Source organism: Symphodus melops (assembly GCF_947650265.1).
Source record: "Symphodus melops genome assembly, chromosome: 17".
Lineage (NCBI taxonomy): Eukaryota > Metazoa > Chordata > Actinopteri > Labriformes > Labridae > Symphodus > Symphodus melops.
Window position 1 is genome coordinate 2,598,491 of NC_136707.1, and position 22,534 is coordinate 2,621,024.

A 22,534-nucleotide genomic window follows, 5' to 3' on the forward strand; every position below is an offset into this window, starting at 1 on the left:
AGGCTAAATAAATAATGGCTCTTTTATTGTTGGGGTTTTTTGTATGGTCTCTGTTGGTTAAATACATTTCTATTAAACAGTTTAGATTACACTTCCAAACGTTTTGTAAAAGAATTCCTTAGCGAAGTCGATTGAGGGTATGAAACCTCTGCTCTCTGAATACAGAAATATTCCCCACTGCTGCTTTAGCCATGATTAGGTATGTCAAGCCACCTTTCTGACTCTTCCTGCTGCTTATCGTTCATGCCTTCTCTGACAGACGCAGCCCCCCCCGGCTGCAGCAGGGACCCCCTTTAGATGGACTGCAGGCTTAGATAGCGATGCATTTTCATCTCACCTCTTCACACTCCAGAAAAAGAGCTAATCGCCGGCTAACCGCTCAACCCACATTCTGGCACCTGTCTTATCTGCAGAGAGACGGGGATCCTCTCTGTGGCAGAGAGAGCTGACTCTTTAGCTTTGAATTCAGAGTTAACGCATTATATTTAATGGGAAGTTTGATGACTTTAAACTGGGAGGTAGTGCAGGAAAAGTGCTGCAGAACGAGGTGGTGGTGAATGTTTCCTCACTCTCTATAATTGAAAGGTCAAGCCCCTGAAATCAAAGTTCATCTGTGCCTGCAGACACTGTGGATGACATATGTGTTCAAAGGTTACACAAACAAGACAAACCCCATTTTAGAAGTTTAAACCATCTTCACACAGAGCCAGTATCTGTGATATCGTCCCGTGGTGGATGAAACGGAGCGGACAATTACAAACAGCTGACCCCCCCCCCTCTGACAGATGAAATATTTCCTCCTTTCTGTGATCAGAGCAGATTCCTGCAGCCAGTGCGCCCTCATGTGGCTGAAGGCTATAAATCCCTCCTTATTACAAACGTTAGCTCATTTTGTTTTTTTCCATGTATAGACCTGAGTAAAACCAGTAACGGCTCACTTACGCTCCCACGTGGATTAATTTGGAACTGTCATTTAACTCTTTAAGGCCTCTGAAGTTCTTTCATTCCCACCAACAAACACACGTTTTTGTTTGTGGCTAATCTATTAGCTTGTAAATTATTATGTTTTATTTATGAAGCTGTCCTCTCTTTGGGGGAAAAGCCAACTACCATCCTGTCTTTCATGCTCGGGCTGCTGCAAGATATCTAATAAGCCTAAAGGCAGGGTTGGTCATTTTCTTCAGATACACTTTTTAATATGTTGGTTGAATCGTCTTTATGTCCTGACAGTAATTAATAACTCAGGTGCTCTGAAAAAGTTTGACATGGTGTTGCATTGCTTTTATAGTGTTTAATGGTAAAGAAAAACCAGAGTTAGAGCTCGTCTTTGTACACTGCTATGTCATATACATGCTTTCTTTAAATCCTCCACACAGGGAAAGTAAAATTCATTTAAATAGAAGAACTCAGGATGCTCTCAGTGCCAGTCTCTTTTCTGTTTGTCTCAGCTGGTTTTCAGCCTCTTCGTCTCCACGTTGTGCGACGCTGCCTCCTCCTCCTCCTCCTGCTCTCTTTTGGCCCCGGCGCTTCTCCTCTCGTCCCTGTTCACCTCGGAGCCGCCGCCACCTCTCGGCTGTCTCAGCTCCCTCCTCTCTCGTCTCTCCTCCATCTCTTCGATCTCTTCGGCAAAAAGGGTTTTCAGTGCGGGGACGAGTCCGGGGAGGGTTTTAAAGTCCCCGAAGCGGATCTGCGCAAATAGGAGACGGAGAAAATGACTGAAGGAAGGAAAATTAAATACTAACATCGTACGCCAGATTTGTAAAGCTGCTGGAGGGAACAGCTGCTCAAACCTTTGCCGTTGTATTTTTGCATACAACGAAAAATAAAGTTTCTAATTGCGTATCCATGGATCTGAAATGCAGAAGCAGAAAGCTGTCGGGTGCTTTTCAAACACGCCACTGGGATACTTGCTCTCATGTGGTCGAACGATATCCCGACTCTCTCAGTGAAGTCCTCACTGAACAGAGGGATCTTGGCGTAGCGCTGGCTGAAGTGGTTTAGCATGATGAAGTCGGCGTTCATCCTCATGCCGATACCGATGGCCTGCGAGGTCGTGCTGTCAGAGAAAAAAAACAAAAACCAACAAGCTGAAGAGAGAGTCAGAGATGAGGAATACGACTTTCTCTGCTCATAAAAGAAGTCTTTGTGAAGACAGATGCTCGCAGTGACATCATAAAGAAAGGAACTAAAAATCGATGTCAACTCTGACAGAGAGTAAAGAAATGCACAATTCCATGAAACATTACTGCAACAACAAACGGCCTGTAAAGTGAAGTCGTTCTGCTGACTGATGGGACTTTAAGTGCAGCACTTTGCTTTCTTTTTTTATTCTTTTTATTAGTTTGTATAAACCACATTCACTGGGCTTGTGTTTTTACTCATTTTTTTAAAACCTATTTTTTGGGTCTAAATGACAAATAGGTGCATCAAGTGTTTAGAATATTTCAGAGGGCGGTCGTTAAAACGGCTGTAATGGATGCAACCAAGCTTACATTGTCGTGCTACTAACTACTGTTAAAAAAACACCTGTGTCGTTTCTCTACAGCCTCCTCCTCCAGCCCGTCTTCCAGCGTGGCCTCGTGGATGAGCAGGGTTGCATTTTTTCCTGCAAAGAAAAAGAAAGAAAGAAAGAAAGTTGAAACCAGAGGCTTGAATCCAAAGAAGCATTTACAGCCTCTTCCCGTCTCAAAGGAAATCAATCAGGTCGTGGGCGTAATCAAAGAGCGGCACGCCCCGACTGTCTGCTGCAGCAGGCCGTCTGTAATGAACAGACCGGGGATGCACTCCGCGTCTTTGGGACGATTGGCTTGGACTGGATCCAGTCAAGCAATTTAAGAAGAGTCAATGAAGAGGGATCCCGCAGGAACCGTTAGAAGAGGCTGCCAGCTGTGTGTGTGGCTCGTCGAGAGCATTAAGAAAAGATCCGATCAATTATTCAGAAGCAGCCGAGGATCAGGCTGCCGAGGTGACCCGACGTGAATCTGTGCAGTATGAAATGCTCGTTCAGTTTGCCGTTAGCAGCGAGTTATAGCTACAGTGGAACTCACCGATGTGCACGAAGGCATCGCAGGGCATGGTGTCCCCAGAGAAAGCCAGCTTCCAGCCGGAGCGGTGCGTGAAGCTGCAGGCGAAGGCGTTCTTACAGTGACGCACGAAGCACGTCTGGAACTGAGACACAAAGAAAACCAAGAGGCATCAAACAGGAAGTCAAGCTTTATTTACACGACACAAATAAAACAGCATCACGGCCTCCAAACACTCATTGAAGAGATCAGTACTTTGTTGATCTCCAGGGAAGTAGGGGTGGGAAGCGAGGAACTTGCTTTAATTTTGAAAGATTTGAAATTAAAAAAAAATAAAAATAAAAAACAAAAAAAAGGCTGCCAACCTTTTCCAGATCGTTCTTTTTCAGCAGCGCTTTGATGAACGATTGAGTCTTCGGCCAGGGAGCCTCGGCACCGTCAAACAGACTCCTGTTGGGGATGAGACTGAAACACGGCACGACAGAAAACTGAGTGAGCAGAAGAGCAGACACATTCATTAAGCAGACTTTTTTTTTTATTCTGCACTTTTCTGAAAAAAAACGATGTAAAATACTCCAGACGACTGGAGGAGTCACTGAGACGTGAAGGCACAAACGTGACCTTTGATCTGCTCATCCTTTAGCACCTTTAGCATCATTTTTGTTAAAAAGCTGAAATATCCCCTCTTGGAGTTCTTCTTCTACATCCTGAGCATGAAGCTACAGTGTTAAAAAGAGGACGGGGGTAAAGTACACAGGACAGAAACAGGACGAGGCTGATTCATCCACAGTGTGAAGTCTGCGTTGTCATGACGACAGTGCGTCTTCATACCTGATGTGTTGGAGGATCTCCTCACAGTGATGGTGGTACTGGTTCAACCAGGTCATGAGGGGCGTCGGAGCCACCAGGTAGACGGGGCTGAACGTCTTTCCTAAAGATGCCTGAGAGAGAAAAAACAAAAAAACAGGTTTTAAACACAACCTTCAAACTGGCCCCGCCTCCTGAGCTCAGCGCTACCACTGCACGACGCTACGCAGCAAGCTAACGCACCCGAGCTCAAGACACAGAGTCACATGCATGAGGCACAGAAGTGATCACTGAACGGCTTTACTTTTATTACAGGTCTATATTTGAGAAGGAAATTCATCCTTTTGCATTTGGCGCCTTTTTTTACTTCTTACAAGAAATTCACGACCTCTTTGTTTCGCTTGTGAAATCTTCAAACCAGACGTGTATCTGGACTTGTCAGGTGAGTGGGGCCGAATATTTCTGACTACAAAGAAGAGAAATAATGGCTCAGATTGGAGTGTTTGCAGTGTGTGATGTCGTACCAGTGCTCGCTCCCTCTGATACAGCAGCTTCAGAAGCCCCTACAACAAAACAAGAGGCCCGTTAAGATCAGCGTTTGAAGCAGCTGAACTCATGTTGAGACACGGCGAGGTGTTTCATTGGCTCACTGTGTGGTGGTCGGCGTGCAGGTGTGAGATGAAGACGGTGGAGATCTTTGACAGAGCGTCGTCCACGCGCTCCCCGTAGTGTCTGCAGAGCTGACCGAACGTTCCCTCTCCACAGTCGAGCAGCAGAGACTGAGCCGGGCTGATGTGGAGGACGGAGAGAGTTTCAAAGGAGGAAACAACAAGAGGAAAGAATCTCACTGTCATCTACTGGCAGATTTGGTTCGTACCCGATGTTCACCAAAGTGCCGCTGACGTTTCTGATCTTCATCGGGAGAGCCGATCCTGTTCCCAGGAAGACCACCTCGGGGTATTTCTCTGCGTTTCCTGCAGCGGAAAACAAAAAAAAGACAAATGAAGCACCGAGGAGGAACAAACAAAAGAAAACTTCAGAAGTTGTTCAACTTTTTGTGACAGGAGACGTCACTTCCAGAGTTCAGAGACGCTTTGTTAAAAGCTGAAAACCTCTTTGTGGGCTTTCAGAGGAGGGCTCACCCGAAGCCTCTGCAGCGTCAGCGGAGCAGAGCCTCCTGCACGCCTCCACCTCCCGCAGAAAGTTCGGGACCTCGGACGCCTCCTTCACAAACTCGTCCGTGTTGCAGCGGGGGATGGCATCTCTAACGAGCGCAGAAGACACACACCGCTGCGTTTAAAAACAGCTCCACCGGTACAGAAAAAAAAAAAAAAAACTGACACTTGCGAGACGAGGTTAGAAAAGAAGAAAGCGTCTGAGTGCATCGGTCCGCTCCAGATTGTTGCTCTGAGACGAGGCGTTGCTCGGAGCTGCAGAGACAACGTCGGCTAAATTGGGCAGATTGAAGGACAAACTAACCTTTGCCACTCCATCACAGGTCTGAGCTGGAACTTCAGCAGACACTCGGCTCGCACGTTCGGAGTGTGCAGGGCGGCCTGAGGCTCCTGGAGAATACAAAGCACACAGAGACAAAAGTTTTGATTTCCTCTAACTACGCCTCTTGCACAACTCTTGAAAGAAGAGTCCACACTGCTGTAAACAAACAAAACTTTATAAAGAACATGACGATCACACCAAGTTTCTATCAGTACAAATGAAGTTCTGCCACAAAGGTTGGCATTAGCACGAGTCTCACTTTTGTTCTGTACGACTGGAGTTCTGGAAAGATCTCTGGGTGGATCATGTTCAGCTGCGTCTGCAGTTTGTGACTCCTGATGTTGTGGACCGTGCAGACATGTTCGTTCAGAATCAGGTGTTCTGTCGAGGACGGAAAGCTGCAAAAAAAAAAAAAAAAAAAAGATTCAACCTCAGAGTGTTTGAAATCAGCAGAAATCTTCATGGAGTCTGGTTTAGAGAAAGAGAACTCCAACCTGTCCATCCACGCCTTGTACTGATCTGAATTTAAAACAGACTCTGGAGTCATGTGGACCACGAGCGCTGCAGGGTCCTCTGACCCTCCTTTTTGGAATCTGGAGGAGATCATACACAGGTTGAAACAGATTTTAAAAACGTTTTACATTTAGAGAAAGAAAGGAGGATCGATTACTTTCTGAGCTGCTGATTGGTGCAAACAGCGTCGACGAAATCCTCCGACGGACACTCTGTGACGATAAATATCGGACCCGGGTCAGTGGGAGTGCAAACCTGCTCGGGTCGGATCTGCAGGACCACAGAAACAGGTTTCATAAATCCAGATCAGAGCTGCAGGCTGATGAAGACACTCAGGTCAGAGAGCTTTTTTCCCACCTCTTTCCCTTCATACGTGATGCTCCGCCCGTCCTTTAGAGCTCCTATAAGTGGACCAATCCCTGCGGTGCCTCTGAGGGGAAACGAGGAGAATTATTAATCATTAACTGTATAACACGTGGACGTAGAATCAGTGATTTCACTAATTGATTACTGAAGGGGAATTTTGAAGCCAACTGGAAATGGAATATGATGAGGAGAGGAGAGAAGTGATGCTCCAGCTTTTTTTCCATTCTGAGGTTTAATGTAAATTTTTAGAAAAATAATAGAAAATATTTTGATGAGACGGGACGTTCTCCCATCAAATTTCAAAACACCACCGTTCTCTTCTAGATATTTTGTCCTGACATTTAATGAACCAAAAAAACCTTGATTGCAGTCTGTGACATGCAGAAACACAGATTCAGATTTATCCTCTCATTATTAAAACACACATCATAGTTTGTTCCTGTGCGTGTGTATTTATATCGTCACTTACACGGGCAGGCCGAGCTCTTTGGCCTGAGCCACGAGGAAGTTTCCTTTCTTTGGGTGAAGCTGTGAAATCAGAGAAGAAGAAACTCAGACACACAAACTTTCTCATAGCGTGTGCGTGTTACAAACAAACAGAACAGGTTTTTTTTACCTTACATATGAAGGCGACGACCAAAGAAGGATCTCGAGTTGTTCGTTTTTCGCCTAAAAAAAACATGACATCCGTCTCTTATTGCTGATTACTTCAAGACAACGTTACAAAAATGACGTAAACACATGAAAGGTGGAGTCAGTAACATTTGTTTGTTGTAAACACAACATTCAAACGTGGCCCCTCCCCCTCGTCTCATCACCCCCAGACGCTCACACTCCCTGCAGGTCGTGGCGTGCATGTTCACTCTTTGTACCTACACTCCAAGCTATGCTAGCACAAGCTAACCGCCCAGCCTGTTCAACAACAATCTGACCAACTGTGTCTGAGGGTGCAAGCCAACCCAAAGTGTGTGCAGACACATTCACCAGCACACACATAAAGAGGCCTATAAGTGATGACTGACTGACATCACTTTAGTAAAAGTCTAAACATTTAGTTGAGGAAAAAAGTTACCGACTCTCCCTTCTTCAATCAAACATCCATCTTCAGCCCAGAGGCGACACTTGGACTCACCTGGAGTGCCCGTGTCCTCCCCGAGGCTGTTAGCGAGGACGTCGTCTTTCCTGGGAGACGGAGGACTTGGAGACGGGCTGCTTCCGCCTGATCGGGGTGACGGCTGTCCGCTGTCAGCTCTCAGCTTGGCTACAGAGAGAGGACACGAGAGTCAGAGGTCGACGGAACACTTCAAAACGTCTCAGTGAAACAACAAAAAAAAAAAATCACGAGAAGAAAAATGAGAAGCAAGAGCTTACCAAATATGGGCACTTGATTCACCGTCATGGTTTCATCTGTGTGTGTGTCTTCAGTGTACGGTCGGACCGCTGTAAAAGAGAGACTCAGTGAATACACACTAAACAAACCCGGAACAGACTCTTTTCTTGAGTTAAAGAAACACTTCTTACACAGTTTGATGTCTTCCAGCGGTCCAGAAAATGACTTGATGGCAGTCAGGTAGTTCTCCTGTGAAGACAAAGAGACAGACATAGATACCATGACAACTTCATTTAGAAAGGCACCTTTAAAAACAAACCACATGTTGTTCATCGGGTGTTTGAGGGCCTCACCAGCTGAGGAGGTCCAGAAAGGACGCACTCTGGGACACCGGTGTCCTTCAGGGTCAAAATCATTCCTGCACATCAAACAGACTGAATTAAACATTCAGAAGCTCTGATAGTAAGAGATTCAAATAGCAAGAAAATTCACAATCAAAGAAAAAAAAAGTAATTTTCAGCAGATTAGAGTGAAGTTCTGCAGCATGCTGTGGAGTCGATCACTGATCACTGTCTTTCTCAGAGCCATTTGTCTTACCTGACAAACCTCCCACGTTCTCCCAGCTCAGTCTGGTCAAGAAGATGTTGTCCAACCGCGCAGCCTTTAGTCTGTCAGAAGAAAAAAAAAAAGAAAATCAATGACTTCTTTCTGTTTTTGTCCATCCATAATAACAAAATGAGCACAAAGAGATGCTCAAACCAGCGTACTTGTGCTCCTGCATGAGTCTCTGCGTTCCTTCGCCACAGTTGAACAAATATCTGCAGCAGAGAGGAGAAGGAGGGTCAGACACATTTAGGCCTTCATATTATCATTGGACAATATGATTATGTAGTATTCCGTTTCCCTTTGACTGATTCCAGATTTGACTTTAAATCATCCGACAACACTTTGTATCTCAGATAATTAAGTCCCATAAAAAAGGTAGAGGAAAGAGGAAGAGGTTTCTACAGGGTCATATCATGTCTTCTTTAAAAGAAAACCTCAGAGAGGGAGGACAACAGACCCAGTGACAGCTAAGAACAGAACAACAATAATCCGATCAGACAGCGTCGTAGTTACCTGTTGTATTCAGAGAAGACGTAAAGTGACGCAGAGTTGTCTCTGCTCCCGGCACCGAGCACCTGCACGTGCACCGTGGACGGTCCGTGAAGGTCCCCCCTCCGGGCCCGGCTCTCTTTGGTTTTGACCCTCCGCAGAGGCTCCTTCGGCTTGTTCTTCCTCTGACCCGGCGGCTGCTTCGCCTCCACGTTGTTTTTATTATTATTATTATTGTTAGATGGAGTGGAAGCCATTGTTCGGAAAAACTGAAACCCAGTCCAGTGAAAATAAAAATGAGAAGGTGCGACAGGAGCAGACAGAGCTGTGCCTCTCAGCAGCAGGAAAGTGAAGGACCTGAGCTTTGAATGGACAGCATTCATAATAAAAAAAATACGTCAATAAATGAATAAAACGACACGAGCAAGTTGATGCATTTAAAAATAATCGACTTCATACATTTCCACACGCTGCTTCTCAACAATGCATTACCTAAAAGTAGCTGAGTGCACACTAAGCTGGACTTTAGAGGTTGGTTGACACATGTGACACTTGATTTCCGGCATCTAATGATGACGTAATTCAGTCTTATTGCTCATTGGTTTCATCAGACGTTGTGTGGACCAATCACACATGCGCTTCAAAGAAGGGGGCGCGGCTAAAAGTAGCGATAAAGACGGATTAAAAAACGTGATAAAGTTATTTAAAAAAAAAATAATAATATATATATATATATATATATATATACATTTTAAGCATAAGCGTCTCTCATTGTATTAATTAAACATGCAGTAACTCCTAATATTATGATTATTTCTAATTCAAACAAATAACTTAATACTAAATGCATTTCTCTCTACATAAACATTTTCGTGACATCCGGCTGTGCAGGAAAATGAAAGCAGTTTTTTACAAATGCACAGTGACAAAAGCTCAATCCATTTACCATTTCAAACTGGATAACATAGTCTGTTATTAATCCCAGTTTGGAACACCCTCCCAGTTCACTTTTCCCCTTTAAGTCCCTGCATTTTTAGTTCACAGCTTTATTTCTTCAAAAGTTCTTTTTGTTCCTATTTCTGTTTCTTACAGACAAACTGTGTAAAGTAGCAACTGTAAAGACCATGTTTAACCCTGAGGATAAATATTATCAATATTGCATCTATCATCTATCAGTGGAATTTGATTCTTGAAAGATGACAAAGGTGAATCCCAAATTTAAAAAAGAAGTAGTCAGACAGCGAACTGCTTCGCCGTCAAATACGAAGTTGACCTGACAGCATGCTGAAAACAAATAGTTGAATAATAGAAACAAAAAGAGATTCATCAATGCAAGCAAACCTTGCATTTTCCTTTCATGGATTATAGTTCTGACTGCTTTAAAAAACAATTGCTGAAGGTCTGTCATGGAAACAGATGATGTAAAAACGACTCAGGTGACACGTTTCTTTGTCTTCGTTTATTCATATATCAGCATATATTCCACTGCAGAGAGGACAGCTGCCTGTCAGCACCGACCGCCCGCAGGTCTAACACGATTCAGACCACCCACACTTTAAAACAGCTTAATACCCGGAGAAGCAAAGTTCCATTAAGATAGCAAACACAATGCTTTTCATTGACGCACATGGAAGAGGTGGTTTGATTCACAAAGAGCATAACTCCATTACGTTGCAGAATCTCCAAATCAAAATACTCCACATGATTTTGGTTTTATAAATACAACGTTCCAGGCTTTCTTTTTTTTCTTTCTTTTTTTTAATTCAATCACTGTACTAAGCACTGAGATGTGTCCATGATTACTTGATTTATCGAGCTGCTATTATACTTACATGACTGTGCGTTTGTGTGTGAACAAGAGAGAAACAGAAGTGTTGATATATTATACAGACATGACTGGAACAAACACCATCTCTATCGCAAATGGAGTTTGTTTTTAGGCCTTTTTTTTTTCTTTTCTTTTTTTTTACATTTCTCTTTTAACACTGCAAGATGGGAACCAAGCAAATTTACACGAGGGATTTTTGTTGTGTTTTCTTTTTCTTTTCGTTTTTTCTTGTTGCAGACTAGTGTGTGTGTTTTTATTTATTTATTGTGGATTTGTCGTCCCGTCCTTTCTTCAGTCCATGTACATGGGGGAGCTGGGAGACGCCGGCATCTGATCCATGAGCCTGCAGACGTAACTGGCGACATCGACCGAGCGCTCCTCGTACATCTGGATGAATGGATCTTTCTGTAACGGGGAAAAAAATCGTCAGTAAAACACCTTCAAAATATGTCTATTAGTCATTTAAAATTCGGTCTCAGAAATTAGGAACAATGTTTAAAAACAGCAGCATTCCTCTTTGAAACATATAAATGCCTGACTTTGTGCTTTGAGTGCGTTTACAGAGAGGATGAACTCACCAGCAGCTCTTTGTACTTTGGCCTCTTCGATTCATCCTTTGTAAGGCTAGAGAGAGGAAAGAAGACGTTAAAAAGGAAGAGGGTGCAGTTGAGCCATTTGTCCACTAGAGGGACACAAGAACAAACGGGAGCTGGAGACTGTGCTTCATGAGAATGTGAACGTTCCACTGTTTCCTTTCCCTGATTAAATAAAAATCTAATTTAAGCCAATAAAACTAAAACGGACAGCTGCAGTTTGTTCTTTAGAAGCAGCTTAAAAACACATATGCATATTTTACTAGCTCTTTAATTATTGTTTTGATGCATATTTTTTTCTACACTTTTATATTTTTATCTATTTTAATTTTTTGCACCGAGTGATTTTCTTCTGTAACACTGTAAATCCGCCGATGAATAAAGGATTATCTTATCTAACACAACTTAAGTAAATTTATCGTCAATTACAAATAATGTTTTGGGTTTTTTTAGCTCATGAAGTCTGTTGCTGAATCATTTGGACTTGTACTAAATTTTCCTGCTTCACAGTTCTGGGACTCGGTTGGTTTCCCAACAGTGATTCCTCACCACAGGTTGACAAAGGAGATGAATTTTGGCGAGAAGCGTCTCTCCTCGGAGTTGCTGAGCTGCGGCGGGTCTCCTCTCACCACCTGGGTCAGCTGGTCGAAGACGCTGTTCCACTTCGGGTACGGAAACCGCCCTGTGGCCAGCTCGTACTGAAACACACACACACACACACTTGAAAGCACATGGCGAAACGTGCATACTGAAACACACAATCACAGTGGAACACTGAGACTCACCAGTGTGATTCCCAAACTCCAAACATCTGAGCGCACGTCGTAGCCCTGCCGGGACGCACTCGGATCTATTCGCTCCGGCTGGAAATTAGAAACAGGAAACAATATGAATTTGTGTTAGCAAGGGCAAACAAAAACTGTGCAAGTGAAGCCAGACAAAAAGCTCCATGGCAACAAGGATCCAGAGAGCAAATCAAATGTGATCAAATATAAGCAGAGATCTGTTTTGTTGTTCACCAGAGGAAACAAACACTTGAATGAACGACCAGATTCTTCATCCTGATGCACCGAATGATGATCTACTCCATTCACAGAGGAGACGCCACACGACCCTGTTCGGATGTGTGTGCACTGAATTTAAAACCTCAGAGCCAACTTGTTCTTCAAAGTTCTTCCACTGTTTTCCTGATCCAGGATCAGAGAACCCGTCTTTGGTTTTCAGACCTGATCCAGCTTGAGAAGACTTTTTTACCATCACAGAATCGGGGTTAGCTGATCTTTTAAAGGGGGACTGCAGAAGACACACACGGTCCACAGGGGGCTCCAAAATCCACACAATCATCAAATCTATTCACTTTACATTTAAAGAGTGGACACTGATGCTTCCAATACTCTGTCAGCATTATGAGAAACCCAAAGCTAACACTCTTCACATCAGTAGAAGAAAAAAAAAAAAAAAGGAAAGTCGATGAAGCTTTAAATCACTCGTGCTTCGTGACGCAAGATTTGGGGGAGATTTTTTTTTTAACAAAACAGAAACAGGTGTTTAAGTCCAAAGTGGGACAAAACAAACCCAGTGAGAATACCAGACAGCCTCCTCACCTGTGGGCATGTTTCCACCTGCAGCTCTGTAATCCCTGCTCTTTGTCTCAAAGGAAACAGTGCAGCTCGGCGTGACAACATGTCCGCAGGCTCTTTCGCTTTTCAGCCTCCCCCCCCCCACTCCGCTACATCTTCATCACAACAGAAACAAGATGTGGTGATGAAGAGGAGTGAGGAGAGGAGGGAAGCACGGTGCTGGCCCATTTACAGCTCCTGATTTAGACGCTGATGTCACCCACAGCAGAGCGGTACACTCTGTGCTGCAGAGAGACGCTGCAGCAGCAGCAGCACACACACATCTGCACTCACTGCAGGAGTTCAGCCTCCAAATTCATTCCTCCAAATAAAACAATTTGACGAGTATTTAGACAGAAAGTCATGGCAGTGAAGTATGAAATATGAATGGATGAAGTCTGAGTGACATCTTCCATCTGTTCCTGCAGCTCTGGGGGCTTATCAGCGGCAGCCGCCATGCTGGACATGCTGTCTCAGTCGACCTAAAGACAGGCTGAGAGCTGGAGCTGAGGCGGGTTTAAAGCTCTTACACCATCCCCACCTGTCAATCATGTCAGCTATGCGCCTAACTAGCCATCCATCCGTCTTCGACCACCTATCCAGGGCGGGGTCGCGGGGGCAGCAGTCTTAGCAGAGACGCACAGACTTCCCTACCCAGCATGTCCTGGGTCTAACCCGAGGCCTCACCTCCCCAGGGAGGCGTCCAGGGGGCATCGGGATCAGATGCCCGAGCCACCTCAGCTGACTCATGTTTTTTTTTGTTAAGTTTTATTGTGCTGCGTGGCGGTAAAGAGAAGCTGTTTGAGAGTTTAAAAGAAGTGAAATCAGGAAACAGAAATGTGTAAAAATGTCTGCGACAAACCACAACATGTCAAAGAATCACCATCGAGCGGAACAACTTCTGTTCAAACGAGCTGTGAGTCACAGCTTCTGTTCATCTGCACCTGCACGCCGCCTGAGGTGAAACACACGGCGTGCGCCATCCATCCCAGCAGCATTATTTCAGGCGGCCAGCTGCTCTGAGGTCAGCTTTGTTCGTCATCTCACGCGTCTGATCCAACACCTGCACGGTCAGAAAGTGGAGCCCAGATTCCTGCTGAGTGAGCTCAGCGCTGTGACTCCACCCACATCCACCCTGTCATGAATGAAGCCGCCTGCCCGTGTGTGTGTGTGTGTGTGTGTGTTTGGAGGTGATAGTGCCTCACCAAATTTAGAATGGAAACTAGTGTGGAGACCCCCCCCTCGCCCCTCCCCCTCCCCTCCCGCTGACGTAACCCGACAACAGAAAATAACCGGAGTGATGACGACGAGGTGAGATCATCTCTCTGAACCGACAAAGATTCAGTACTCTTCAATAATGTTACACACACACACACACACACAAATACACACACACAACCTAATAATGCATGAGCACGACAGACTCATTCATTCAAAACCCACGGATTCATTCTTCTGTGGACGAGTCACTTCACCCGCCCTGATTCAAATCCAAACCCCGTCTCAGTCCTGACTCACATTTCTTCATGACACTCCACGACTATCACTATGAGTGTCTCTACTTTCTCGTTACGTGAAATAGCTGACATCTCCACGATCACGTTAAGGGTTCAGTTGAAGTCAACGTACAGGAAGGTCAAACCCCGTCCACTCGTCTTTTAATGTGACGAAGCACCAAAATCCAACAACACGGCGCTCATGTTGGCGAGGCAGACCAATGAGGAGACGCTCCTTACAAACCGCCAGCTTGACTTGATGCTTACGCAGAGAGAAATGCAGAGAAGGAAAAACATTGCAGACGTGTGCATCCCCTCCAGGACGATCAAGAAGCAAAGATCAGACTTTTTATGATCTTTTTTTGGTTTGCTGGAAGCTCTAACTTCTCCGCTTTACTTACGGCCATGTACGGCCTGCAGCCTGCATCTCTGGTTTTGGCGATGGAGTCCACCAGCTGACCGCTGATGCCAAAGTCACACAGCTTGATGTTTCCGTTCCTGTCCAGGAGGATGTTTGACGGCTTTATGTCTGCAAGAGAGAGAGAGAGAGAGAGAGAGAGAGAGAGAGAGAGAGAGAGAGAGAGAGAGAGAGAGAGAGAGAGAGAGAGAGAGAGAGAGGGAGAGAGAGGGAGGGAGAGAGAGAGAGAGAGGGCATGGGTTGTGAAAAGACGCCTTTAAATGCACAGCACATAAGATGTTTATGTGTGTGTGTGTGTGTGTGTGTGTGTGTGTGTGTGTGTCGTCTCACCTCTGTGTATTATTTTCAAGTTTTCTTTTAAGTGGTTAAGAGCCTTCACAGTCTGAAAAAAACATGAAGCAGCAGAGTCAGCGAGAGTCTGAAGGGGTTTCTTTTATTTTAGAAAAGAGAGGATGAATCACAAAGATGTAAAAACTTACAGCTAATGTTATTTTTCCTAATATTTCCTCTGGAATCACCTCGTCTAATGAGCAATACACAAATTTGTAAAATTTGTCTAAGGAGGTAGCCATAAGTTCCATACAAATCCAACAGTCGCCCTGAAAGAAGAAAAGAAAGAAAGAAAAGGAAGTCATTAGTTTGAGGGAAATATCTGAGCTTCACAAACACAAGCAAGCTGACAAATCAAGGCAACAGTGGAGCAGAAAATCTGGTTTCTATGTGGTAAATTATCTTTTTAGTAGCCTAGTTGTTATATTACCCAACACTTCCTGTCTCTCTTCAGCTGTCTCATAAAAGGTCCCAAAAAATATTCAAAGAATTCACAATATACGCTGGAGATATCAAAGAGTGTGCTGGCTCTGATGGGAGTGATCTAAAGGCTGCAGAAAAAAGACCTGTAAGTGGACGTACTCTGATCTCCTTAAAAACTTAATAGCAGCTGTTGCAGTCGGTTTCTCTCCTCCGGGCTCAACTTCAGAGCTGGACGGATTTTAAAACTGTTTGTACTTCGCTGCCATTTACACCCCAAATATGTCAGAAAGACAATTTCCCCTTGAATGCAGAAGCTCATTTCACCTCTCTGAACAGAGCGCCATAAAACTGCACGATGTACGGACAATCACTACTCCTCATGACCACGTCCAGGTCCATCAGCAGCTGTTTCTGTTCTTTTTCATCGACGGTGGATCGAATCCTCTGCGGAGAAAACGGAACACGCGTTAAAACACGTTTGGCGATGGCGTCTTTGATCTGCTTCTGGAGAGACACCGAGCGCAGGCTAACGTCTACCTTCACGGCCATGATCTGGTTACTCGGCTTGTGCACCATCTTGTTGACTGAGCCGTAAGCACCTCGGCCGATCTCGCCCAGGTCTTTGAGATCCTCGGCCGTGAAGTCCCAGTGCTGCTCAGGAGAGATCTTCAGCTTCCCTGATGACTCGATGCTGTGTGTTCTCAGTCGCTCTCTGCAGAGAAGAGAAAGAAAAAAAAAACGTGGGCAAAGCTTCAGCTCATGAGGTGAATGTTTGTTGGAGTAATCCCAGGATGAGTCAGCAGAGGGCGCTAAGCCGCTTGTTCTGCAGATCACGCGTACTTCCCCGATTTGGAGAATTGAACGAGAAACTGTTTAAAAAAAATAATAAAAATCAATCAATCAAAGCCGACGGTATCTTGCAGGTCTACTCACATGTGGGGGTTCTGGAAGGGCGGCCCCGCCGTGTTCAGTGTGAATCTAGTGGTGGGTTTGATCGGAGGGTTGGCGAAGTTCAGCTTCAGGGCTTTACGTTTACCTGAGCAGGAGAAGAAACCGTGACGTGATCAGATAAAAAAACAGAAAAAAAAACAACAACAAAAAAATCACACAAAGCAAGAAAGTGAGAGGGATGTGAAGCAACAAACCAAATGATCAAATAAAAAGATGATCCCACAAGAAAGATGAGGTGAGAGAATAAAGGGACGGGGAAACCACTCACATCTAGAGCCGGACTGATTCATCCGCCGGGATGCTATTAGCCTGTCCCGTCGCTATCGGCATCAGCTAATTTAGTCTCTGATTTGTGAAGTTATTACTCGATTTATTCTCCAGTCACAAATTTCACTGGTGAAATTTAACGAGCAGATTTCTTTCACCAGCAGAGGGCGCTATATGGATGACAAGGAGCATCATCACTCTCCAGAGTGTCGAGTGAGTGATGTGCAGTTACTTCCTCGTTGAGTGACCATCTTCTCTTTTTCACAAACGTGAAAACACAATGTTTATGTATCTCTAAAGCGTGACAATAGATCGAAGAGAGATATCGGCCGTTACATCATGATCAGATTATTTCTCTCCCTCGTGTCGGCATCGGCCTCAAACATCGCACATCGGTCTGGCCCTACTGCAATCACTGGATTCATTTGGTGAGAGCAGGTGGATCTTCTTCACTGCCATGACTTTCTGTCGTCGAACATGTTCAGCTTTCTTCTGATTCATCCGTTTTGTGTTTGCGGCTTCCTTCACAGTCGTATTTAAACTCGATATTGGAGACAGAAACGGAAAAACAAAGCATGCTGCTCGAATCCAAAAACACCTACATTCACGGTGCAGACACGACAACCCCACAAGTAAACACAAAACTGGGAGGGAGAAAAAAAAGAAAAAAAAACAACAAACCCACATCAAAGTCATGACATGCTCGTCAAGGCCAACTGCTTTGATTTCACCTTCACATCGCAGGCAAAGCTCTCCACGCTGGCTCCGCCCCCCAAAATACCACAAGAATGTGTGTACTTGAATTCCAATAGAAAAACACGGCTCGAGATGACAACTTTGGAGTGTGTGTGCCGTGTCTCGACAAGCTAAGGTGCACCCATGCCAAAACACATAAAGACAAACCAGTTGAAAACGGGACACTACAGACTTCAGCTTGTTAGTTGCACTCTGAAAACCAGTGAAGAAGAGCTTCCATGAGCGTATTTGACTGGGGGGGGGATTGATTAATAAAGGGAGTGTTTTGTTTTAGTGTTTTATCACACAGACGGGTGAGACGACCTGGCTCCTTCATGTCGATGGAAGCTCTGATTTTTAGGCTTGTGCCGAGGAGAATGAAACCAGCTTACCTCTGACGGGTTTGTTCTTAAAACGCTGCTCGCAACTAAAAAATACAACTTTTATGGCAGCACACAAACTCAAAAGTGAGTCGTTGTTTAGAGAAAAAAAAAATGAAGGTATCGAATACAATTCTGGTTTGTGACTAGCTGCGGCCTGTTCCCTAATGAAGTTACATTAAAAGGGGAATTCCTTTTTCTTTTTTCTTCAGCCAGGACCGTACGCTCACATATTTTGGAGTCTTAATGACTGATGGGTACAAAATGTTTTTGGAGTTTCCCCACTTGATTTCTTCAGCCAAGTTGCTGCAACGTAATCTTTCAAAAGACAAATCAGCACGATCACAATAAGTCCAATAAAACGATTCAGACAAGATTTCAGAGAGGCTCCAAGAGAGAGAGAGAGAGAGACGACGTAACATCGCTCTTTCACGTCCGCCATGTGTGATCGAGTGTCAAACGGTTACCATGACGACCTCGTCCAGCGTCTGACGTTGTCAGACACTTTAAATCGGAGTCTGTCAGTGACAAGAACAGGACGTTCTGCGATATATATAAGCGCACGTTGCAGGACAAATCAGCTGAAGAAACCTCCCGGACAAACTCCAAAATGTTCCCCCTCCCAAAAGAAGAAAATCCCAGGTTTAATATATCAGAGTGCCCGTTTAATCACTGAACTGTTAGTGACCGGCACAAGCCTATTGGAACCGATCAGAAGTCTTGACGTGGATTAGTTGAGAGCAGCAGGACAGACTCCCCCATACCAGACTGTCAGGCGGAAACAAAGGGATGAGAACTGTTGGTGCTGAAGCAAAAGAGGTTTGGCTTACTTGGGGGAGCTCCAGACAGGTTTATCTGAAACCCTAGAGGTGAAAAGACAGCTTTTATTTTCTTCATATTTCAGCGTGTTGTTGTCTTCTGTTCGAGTCTGCGGTTGTTAGTTAGACTTGTGAAAAACCTTCCTGAAGTCACCGCTTCCTGCAGTCAAAAGTCGTTTTGGCTTTTTGTTTGTTTCAGCCTTCATAGCGGGCCCAGCAGGAGGAATCCTGCAGCTTTTTTTTTAAAGGGATCACATACAATCACAGAAATTGGCCTTGCTTTGCTAACATGTGAAACAAACTGGGACAGGAAGGTTGAAGTCATGTTTCTGCAGGGTGGCATGCACAAAGACGAGCACTTCCAATGGTTTCACAGAAAATGAGGAAAGGAAACAAAAACAAAAAAACACCTGAATAAAACAACAGGAGGTAAAAAAAAAATGATGATGGTTCAAAAACAAAACAAAAAAAAACCATCTTAAAGAACATTTTCTCACCATCAGTGGAGATCGTGTCAGGAGTTAGGAATGATTAGTTAGCAGCATTGAGATAAAAAAGTATAACATGGTCAGAAAACTGTGAGAGACTGAGAGGATTACACAATAACGTCTTCTTTGTTATCAGAGCCCGACCGATTCATCTGCCCGCCGATGCCAGCGTTTCCAGTGACTGTCGATATCTGCTAACTGCATCGCAGACGTGCGCCGATGTTACGAGATTTATTCAGCAGTCAGGCTGTGACCAGCAGAGGGCGCTACATGGATCACGACACCCAGTGTGAAGCTCTACAGTTAAGTGAGCATCTATATATGCACAGGTTGACGATAGCTCTAAGAGAGATATCAGCATTGTATTCTTTGTCTACATCAAATCGGCATCGGCCCCAAAAAAAAAATAATAATAATCACAAATCGGTCGGGCCCTCTTCATGAATTAAAGCATTAAAAGCCTGAATTCTTGTTTCAGCTGTTGTTTAAAAACCCTTTTTGTTCAGCACAGAAAGGTAACAGAGAGATCAATCAAACATGCACCAGTTGTTATAAATGTAGTAATCATCAGCTCATCAGAAAGTGAACTCAGCACATCAACTTTGTAAACTTCCTCGAACAGACATTTCAAACGTTAGCTGAAAGTAGAAGTTAAAAAAACCTCATGAAGTTTATGGTCAGTTCAAAGTTAGGTGAAAAGATAAATGTAGCTTCTGAGAACATCCAATGAAAAGCTTCGTCTGTTGTTTCTCTTCTCTCGCTCTACGTAGTGAATTAAAGGTGTAGCTACCTGTTTCACTCTGACATCTCCAGCAGGTGTTGGACTCTGAAAGTTAAAATGAGACAGCGTTTGTACAAAATAAATCACAGCACGGTTTTTTTTTTGTGTGGTTTTTTTCACTTCATGTGGAGTGCGTCGGGAAAGAAGGGAAATGTATTTCTGCTGACAAGTTGTTTGAAAAAAAAAAAAAAAAAACAAGACGAGCAGCTGCATAAAACAGCAGGTAGAGACATGTAGTCGATGAAGCACACTTCACCGTCTCATCTATCTGTCTTTGTAGTCCTGCTTATTGTGACACACTCGGTGGAAAGTGACTTCACTGCTGTGTGAAAATGTAACAGTGACGGCGCTCGCACTTTAAAGAGACGATGGATTTGGAAGACAAATGGAGTTTGGCCGGGCAACGAATCGAGTTTCAATTTCAATCACGATGTTGTCTTCCCACGATCGTGAAAACAAGATCATGGAGATTAAAGGATTATTACGTAGCATGCTGTGCTGCTCTCGTTTGGTCCAAAAGGTTTTCCTCATGTGTGCTCGATGTCTGTCGTTACATTCAGACCAGCAGCTGAAAAATCAAGAGTTCATTTATCGAGTGTTCCTCAAAGAGTTCAGAGCGTTAAAGGCTCAGAGTGTTTAGGATGGAGAGACAGCTGTCATCCAGATGTTGAGCAATCGTGTTTATCAATCAAATGGTTTTTTTTTTGTCATAATCGAGCAGCCCTTTAATGAAGGCGTCTTTTCTTAGAGTTCGAGAATGTCGGGGGGAGATGTACTTCACACGCCCAGCGACGCACTGCTTGAATGTACGCTGAATTATGAGATTTTTATTCTTTGTCAGAAATAGATTTTGTGTATAACTGCCCATGTGTTGCATGGGACTTGATGTGATTCTCAATTTTTAAAAAAAAAAAGAAGAAAACTTAAATGTCAGTGTCAAATCAGTTAAACTGTTGGTCTGAAAAAGTCCCCCCCCCCATCAGGGTACGACCGGTGTCTTGTTATAGTTCAAAGGTGACGGATGTTGACACTACAGCATAGCTAACTCTTTTTCTACTTACATAATAACACAAGAATGACATTAGGAGGTTTTAATTTGGACAGGATGACTCGTCAATGTCTGACAGGAAACTGACTGAGGGTCGACTTTTAGCTCAGTAAAAACTGTAAATAAATCAACGCTGTGCTTTTATGAATCACCTCAAAGATAAATGTCTGAGCAGTGATGATGCACTGAAATGTTAAATAACTGCAATTAAAAAAAAAAAAAACCTTAACAAGCTCTTCTTCTTAAACAGATGTCCCTGAACTTGACCTTTTGTATTTGCACTTTATTGATTCTAAAATATTTGTTGTTTCACAGTTTTTTTTTTGTCCTGGCTGAATTCAAACATATTCTCTATGAAATCCTGATGCTTCTGTCACATTTTTTGTTTGTAATGTTTCCTTCTCTGTGAAGCACTTTACGCTTGTGTTTCTATTAATAACTCTTGATTTTATTCTCAACATGCATGAAGACTTTCATGATTTTATTGAAGACCATCACAACCTGAAGGAGCTTAAAGACAATCCTCATTATAAACGTTGACGTTTCATTTGCTGTCATGGTCGTGCATCCGTGTTTATTTAGGGGGTTTTTTTATTTATTTTTAATGCAAATTTAAAAAAAATGCATGCTGGTATTTAATGACAGCGTTTTTTGGGTTTTTTTAGATGTAATCTGGCATTGCAGGGATTTTCGTGTTGTGTTTAATCTCTAATGAACGCATGATTTCTTATCAACACACAGTCCGCTCCTAAGAGAATTATCCTTGTTCTGTGCTGGGAGCAGCCTGAGCCTCCCACGGCTAACCCTGCTAACATTAACCTTCACTGCAGCAGACCGAGAAGCTGCCGGCTGCAGATCTATCCATCTCCGTTTAAAGCTTCAGCTGCACTCACCCTGCAGGCTGCTCATCGTCGTGATGTGCTGAGGCTGAGACTGGAGGAGGTGGTTTGCTGCAGGTCCTGCGGGTTTGCCGCCGCTCGGTGTTGTCGGGTTGTTAGGACTGGGAGTCGCCATTGTTGTGTGTTTGAATTCCATCAGCAGCAACCGGGCTGCAATGCAGATACTCGGAGAAGCAACTTCACCCTTCCCTCTCCGCCACAACGATCACTGCCTCCCCTCACGGAAACTTCAGGCCGCTTACGCAGCTCGGGCGGGCAGGGACTCACTGGCGCTGTGAAAATTCACTCTAATTCTTAGTGTTTATTTATTTTTTATTTATTTTTTTAGAGTAAGTTTAAGGCTTACCGTTTAAAACTACCTGTGCAGTAACGTTAACAAAAACAAACCTCCTGCTAGGCTAAGCTAACTAAGCTGGCTAGCGGTACACTAGCCGAGAAGCTTTACGTCCCGCAATCAGCTGACCAAGTGACACTGACATGTCAACACCCTCCGCGTCCCGAAGCGAGCGGCAAGCTAACGGAAGTGCTAACTAGTCACCGGATTTGACATATTTATTTCAAAATAAAATAAAAAAAGTGCCTTTTAAAACTAGAAACAACCTGACGTTCAATTAATTGTATGTTTGTAATAATTATATTTTGACATATTATTAGCGGTATAATATAAGCAGACCATTTTTTGTGTGTTTTCTGTGTTTTCATTTTTTACAATTCCATATATTGGATTGTGGTGAATAACGGTTTGAATTTTTTTTAAATCTAACCGGCAGAGACGTCTCTTCTGTGTAACTGTATCTACCTTGACATCACTGCGGTCGCGGACAAGACG

The 22,534-nt window shown here is 43.9% G+C and overlaps 2 protein-coding genes across 5 annotated transcripts; both read right to left on the bottom strand.

Moving 5' to 3' along the window:
* Positions 1-1,271: 1,271 nt before the first annotated feature.
* On the bottom strand, positions 1,272-9,220 carry elac2 (elaC ribonuclease Z 2). Of its 2 annotated transcripts, XM_079367228.1 has the most exons (25): positions 9,124-9,220; positions 8,656-8,900; positions 8,304-8,354; positions 8,134-8,204; positions 7,890-7,954; positions 7,728-7,785; positions 7,578-7,646; positions 7,339-7,467; positions 6,823-6,875; positions 6,676-6,734; positions 6,198-6,270; positions 5,998-6,110; positions 5,822-5,920; positions 5,587-5,725; positions 5,310-5,395; positions 4,973-5,094; positions 4,708-4,804; positions 4,481-4,619; positions 4,355-4,393; positions 3,855-3,964; positions 3,389-3,488; positions 3,048-3,168; positions 2,527-2,605; positions 1,912-2,056; positions 1,272-1,687 (listed from the first exon to the last, which is right to left on the bottom strand). In XM_079367228.1, exons 2-25 carry the CDS (start codon positions 8,886-8,888, stop codon positions 1,445-1,447), a joined length of 2,493 nt encoding a protein of 830 aa, XP_079223354.1. In that variant the 5' UTR covers positions 8,889-8,900; positions 9,124-9,220; the 3' UTR covers positions 1,272-1,444. The 2 variants fall into 2 exon arrangements, with proteins under 2 accessions (XP_079223354.1, XP_079223353.1); XM_079367227.1 differs by having other exon boundaries at positions 8,656-9,213.
* A 1,150-nt stretch (positions 9,221-10,370) lies between these two features.
* On the bottom strand, positions 10,371-22,240 carry map2k4a (mitogen-activated protein kinase kinase 4a). Of its 3 annotated transcripts, XM_079366576.1 has the most exons (13): positions 21,700-22,240; positions 19,768-19,803; positions 18,502-18,534; positions 16,272-16,374; positions 15,876-16,050; positions 15,663-15,782; positions 15,065-15,184; positions 14,916-14,967; positions 14,569-14,696; positions 11,838-11,915; positions 11,602-11,750; positions 11,038-11,083; positions 10,371-10,864 (listed from the first exon to the last, which is right to left on the bottom strand). In XM_079366576.1, exons 1-13 carry the CDS (start codon positions 21,839-21,841, stop codon positions 10,751-10,753), a joined length of 1,296 nt encoding a protein of 431 aa, XP_079222702.1. In that variant the 5' UTR covers positions 21,842-22,240; the 3' UTR covers positions 10,371-10,750. The 3 variants fall into 3 exon arrangements, with proteins under 3 accessions (XP_079222702.1, XP_079222704.1, XP_079222703.1); XM_079366578.1 differs by lacking the exon at positions 18,502-18,534 and having other exon boundaries at positions 16,272-16,362; positions 21,700-22,238; XM_079366577.1 differs by lacking the exon at positions 18,502-18,534 and having other exon boundaries at positions 21,700-22,238.
* Between the last annotated feature and the right edge of the window lie 294 nt (positions 22,241-22,534).

Coding starts and splice junctions, on each gene's coding strand:
- elac2 (XM_079367227.1), bottom strand. CDS start 9,014: ATGAATGCTGTCCATTCAAAGCTCAGGTCCTTCACTTTCCTGCTGCTG. Junction 5,726..5,821: donor TACAAGGCGTGGATGGACAG/GTTGGAGTTCTC, acceptor TTTTTTTTGCAG/CTTTCCGTCCTCGACAGAAC. Junction 5,396..5,586: donor TCCAGTCGTACAGAACAAAA/GTGAGACTCGTG, acceptor TGTATTCTCCAG/GAGCCTCAGGCCGCCCTGCA.
- map2k4a (XM_079366576.1), bottom strand. CDS start 21,841: ATGGAATTCAAACACACAACAATGGCGACTCCCAGTCCTAACAACCCG. Junction 18,535..19,767: donor GAGATGTCAGAGTGAAACAG/GTAGCTACACCT, acceptor TTTCACCTCTAG/GGTTTCAGATAAACCTGTCT. Junction 11,751..11,837: donor GGAGTTTGGGAATCACACTG/GTGAGTCTCAGT, acceptor TGTGTGTTTCAG/TACGAGCTGGCCACAGGGCG.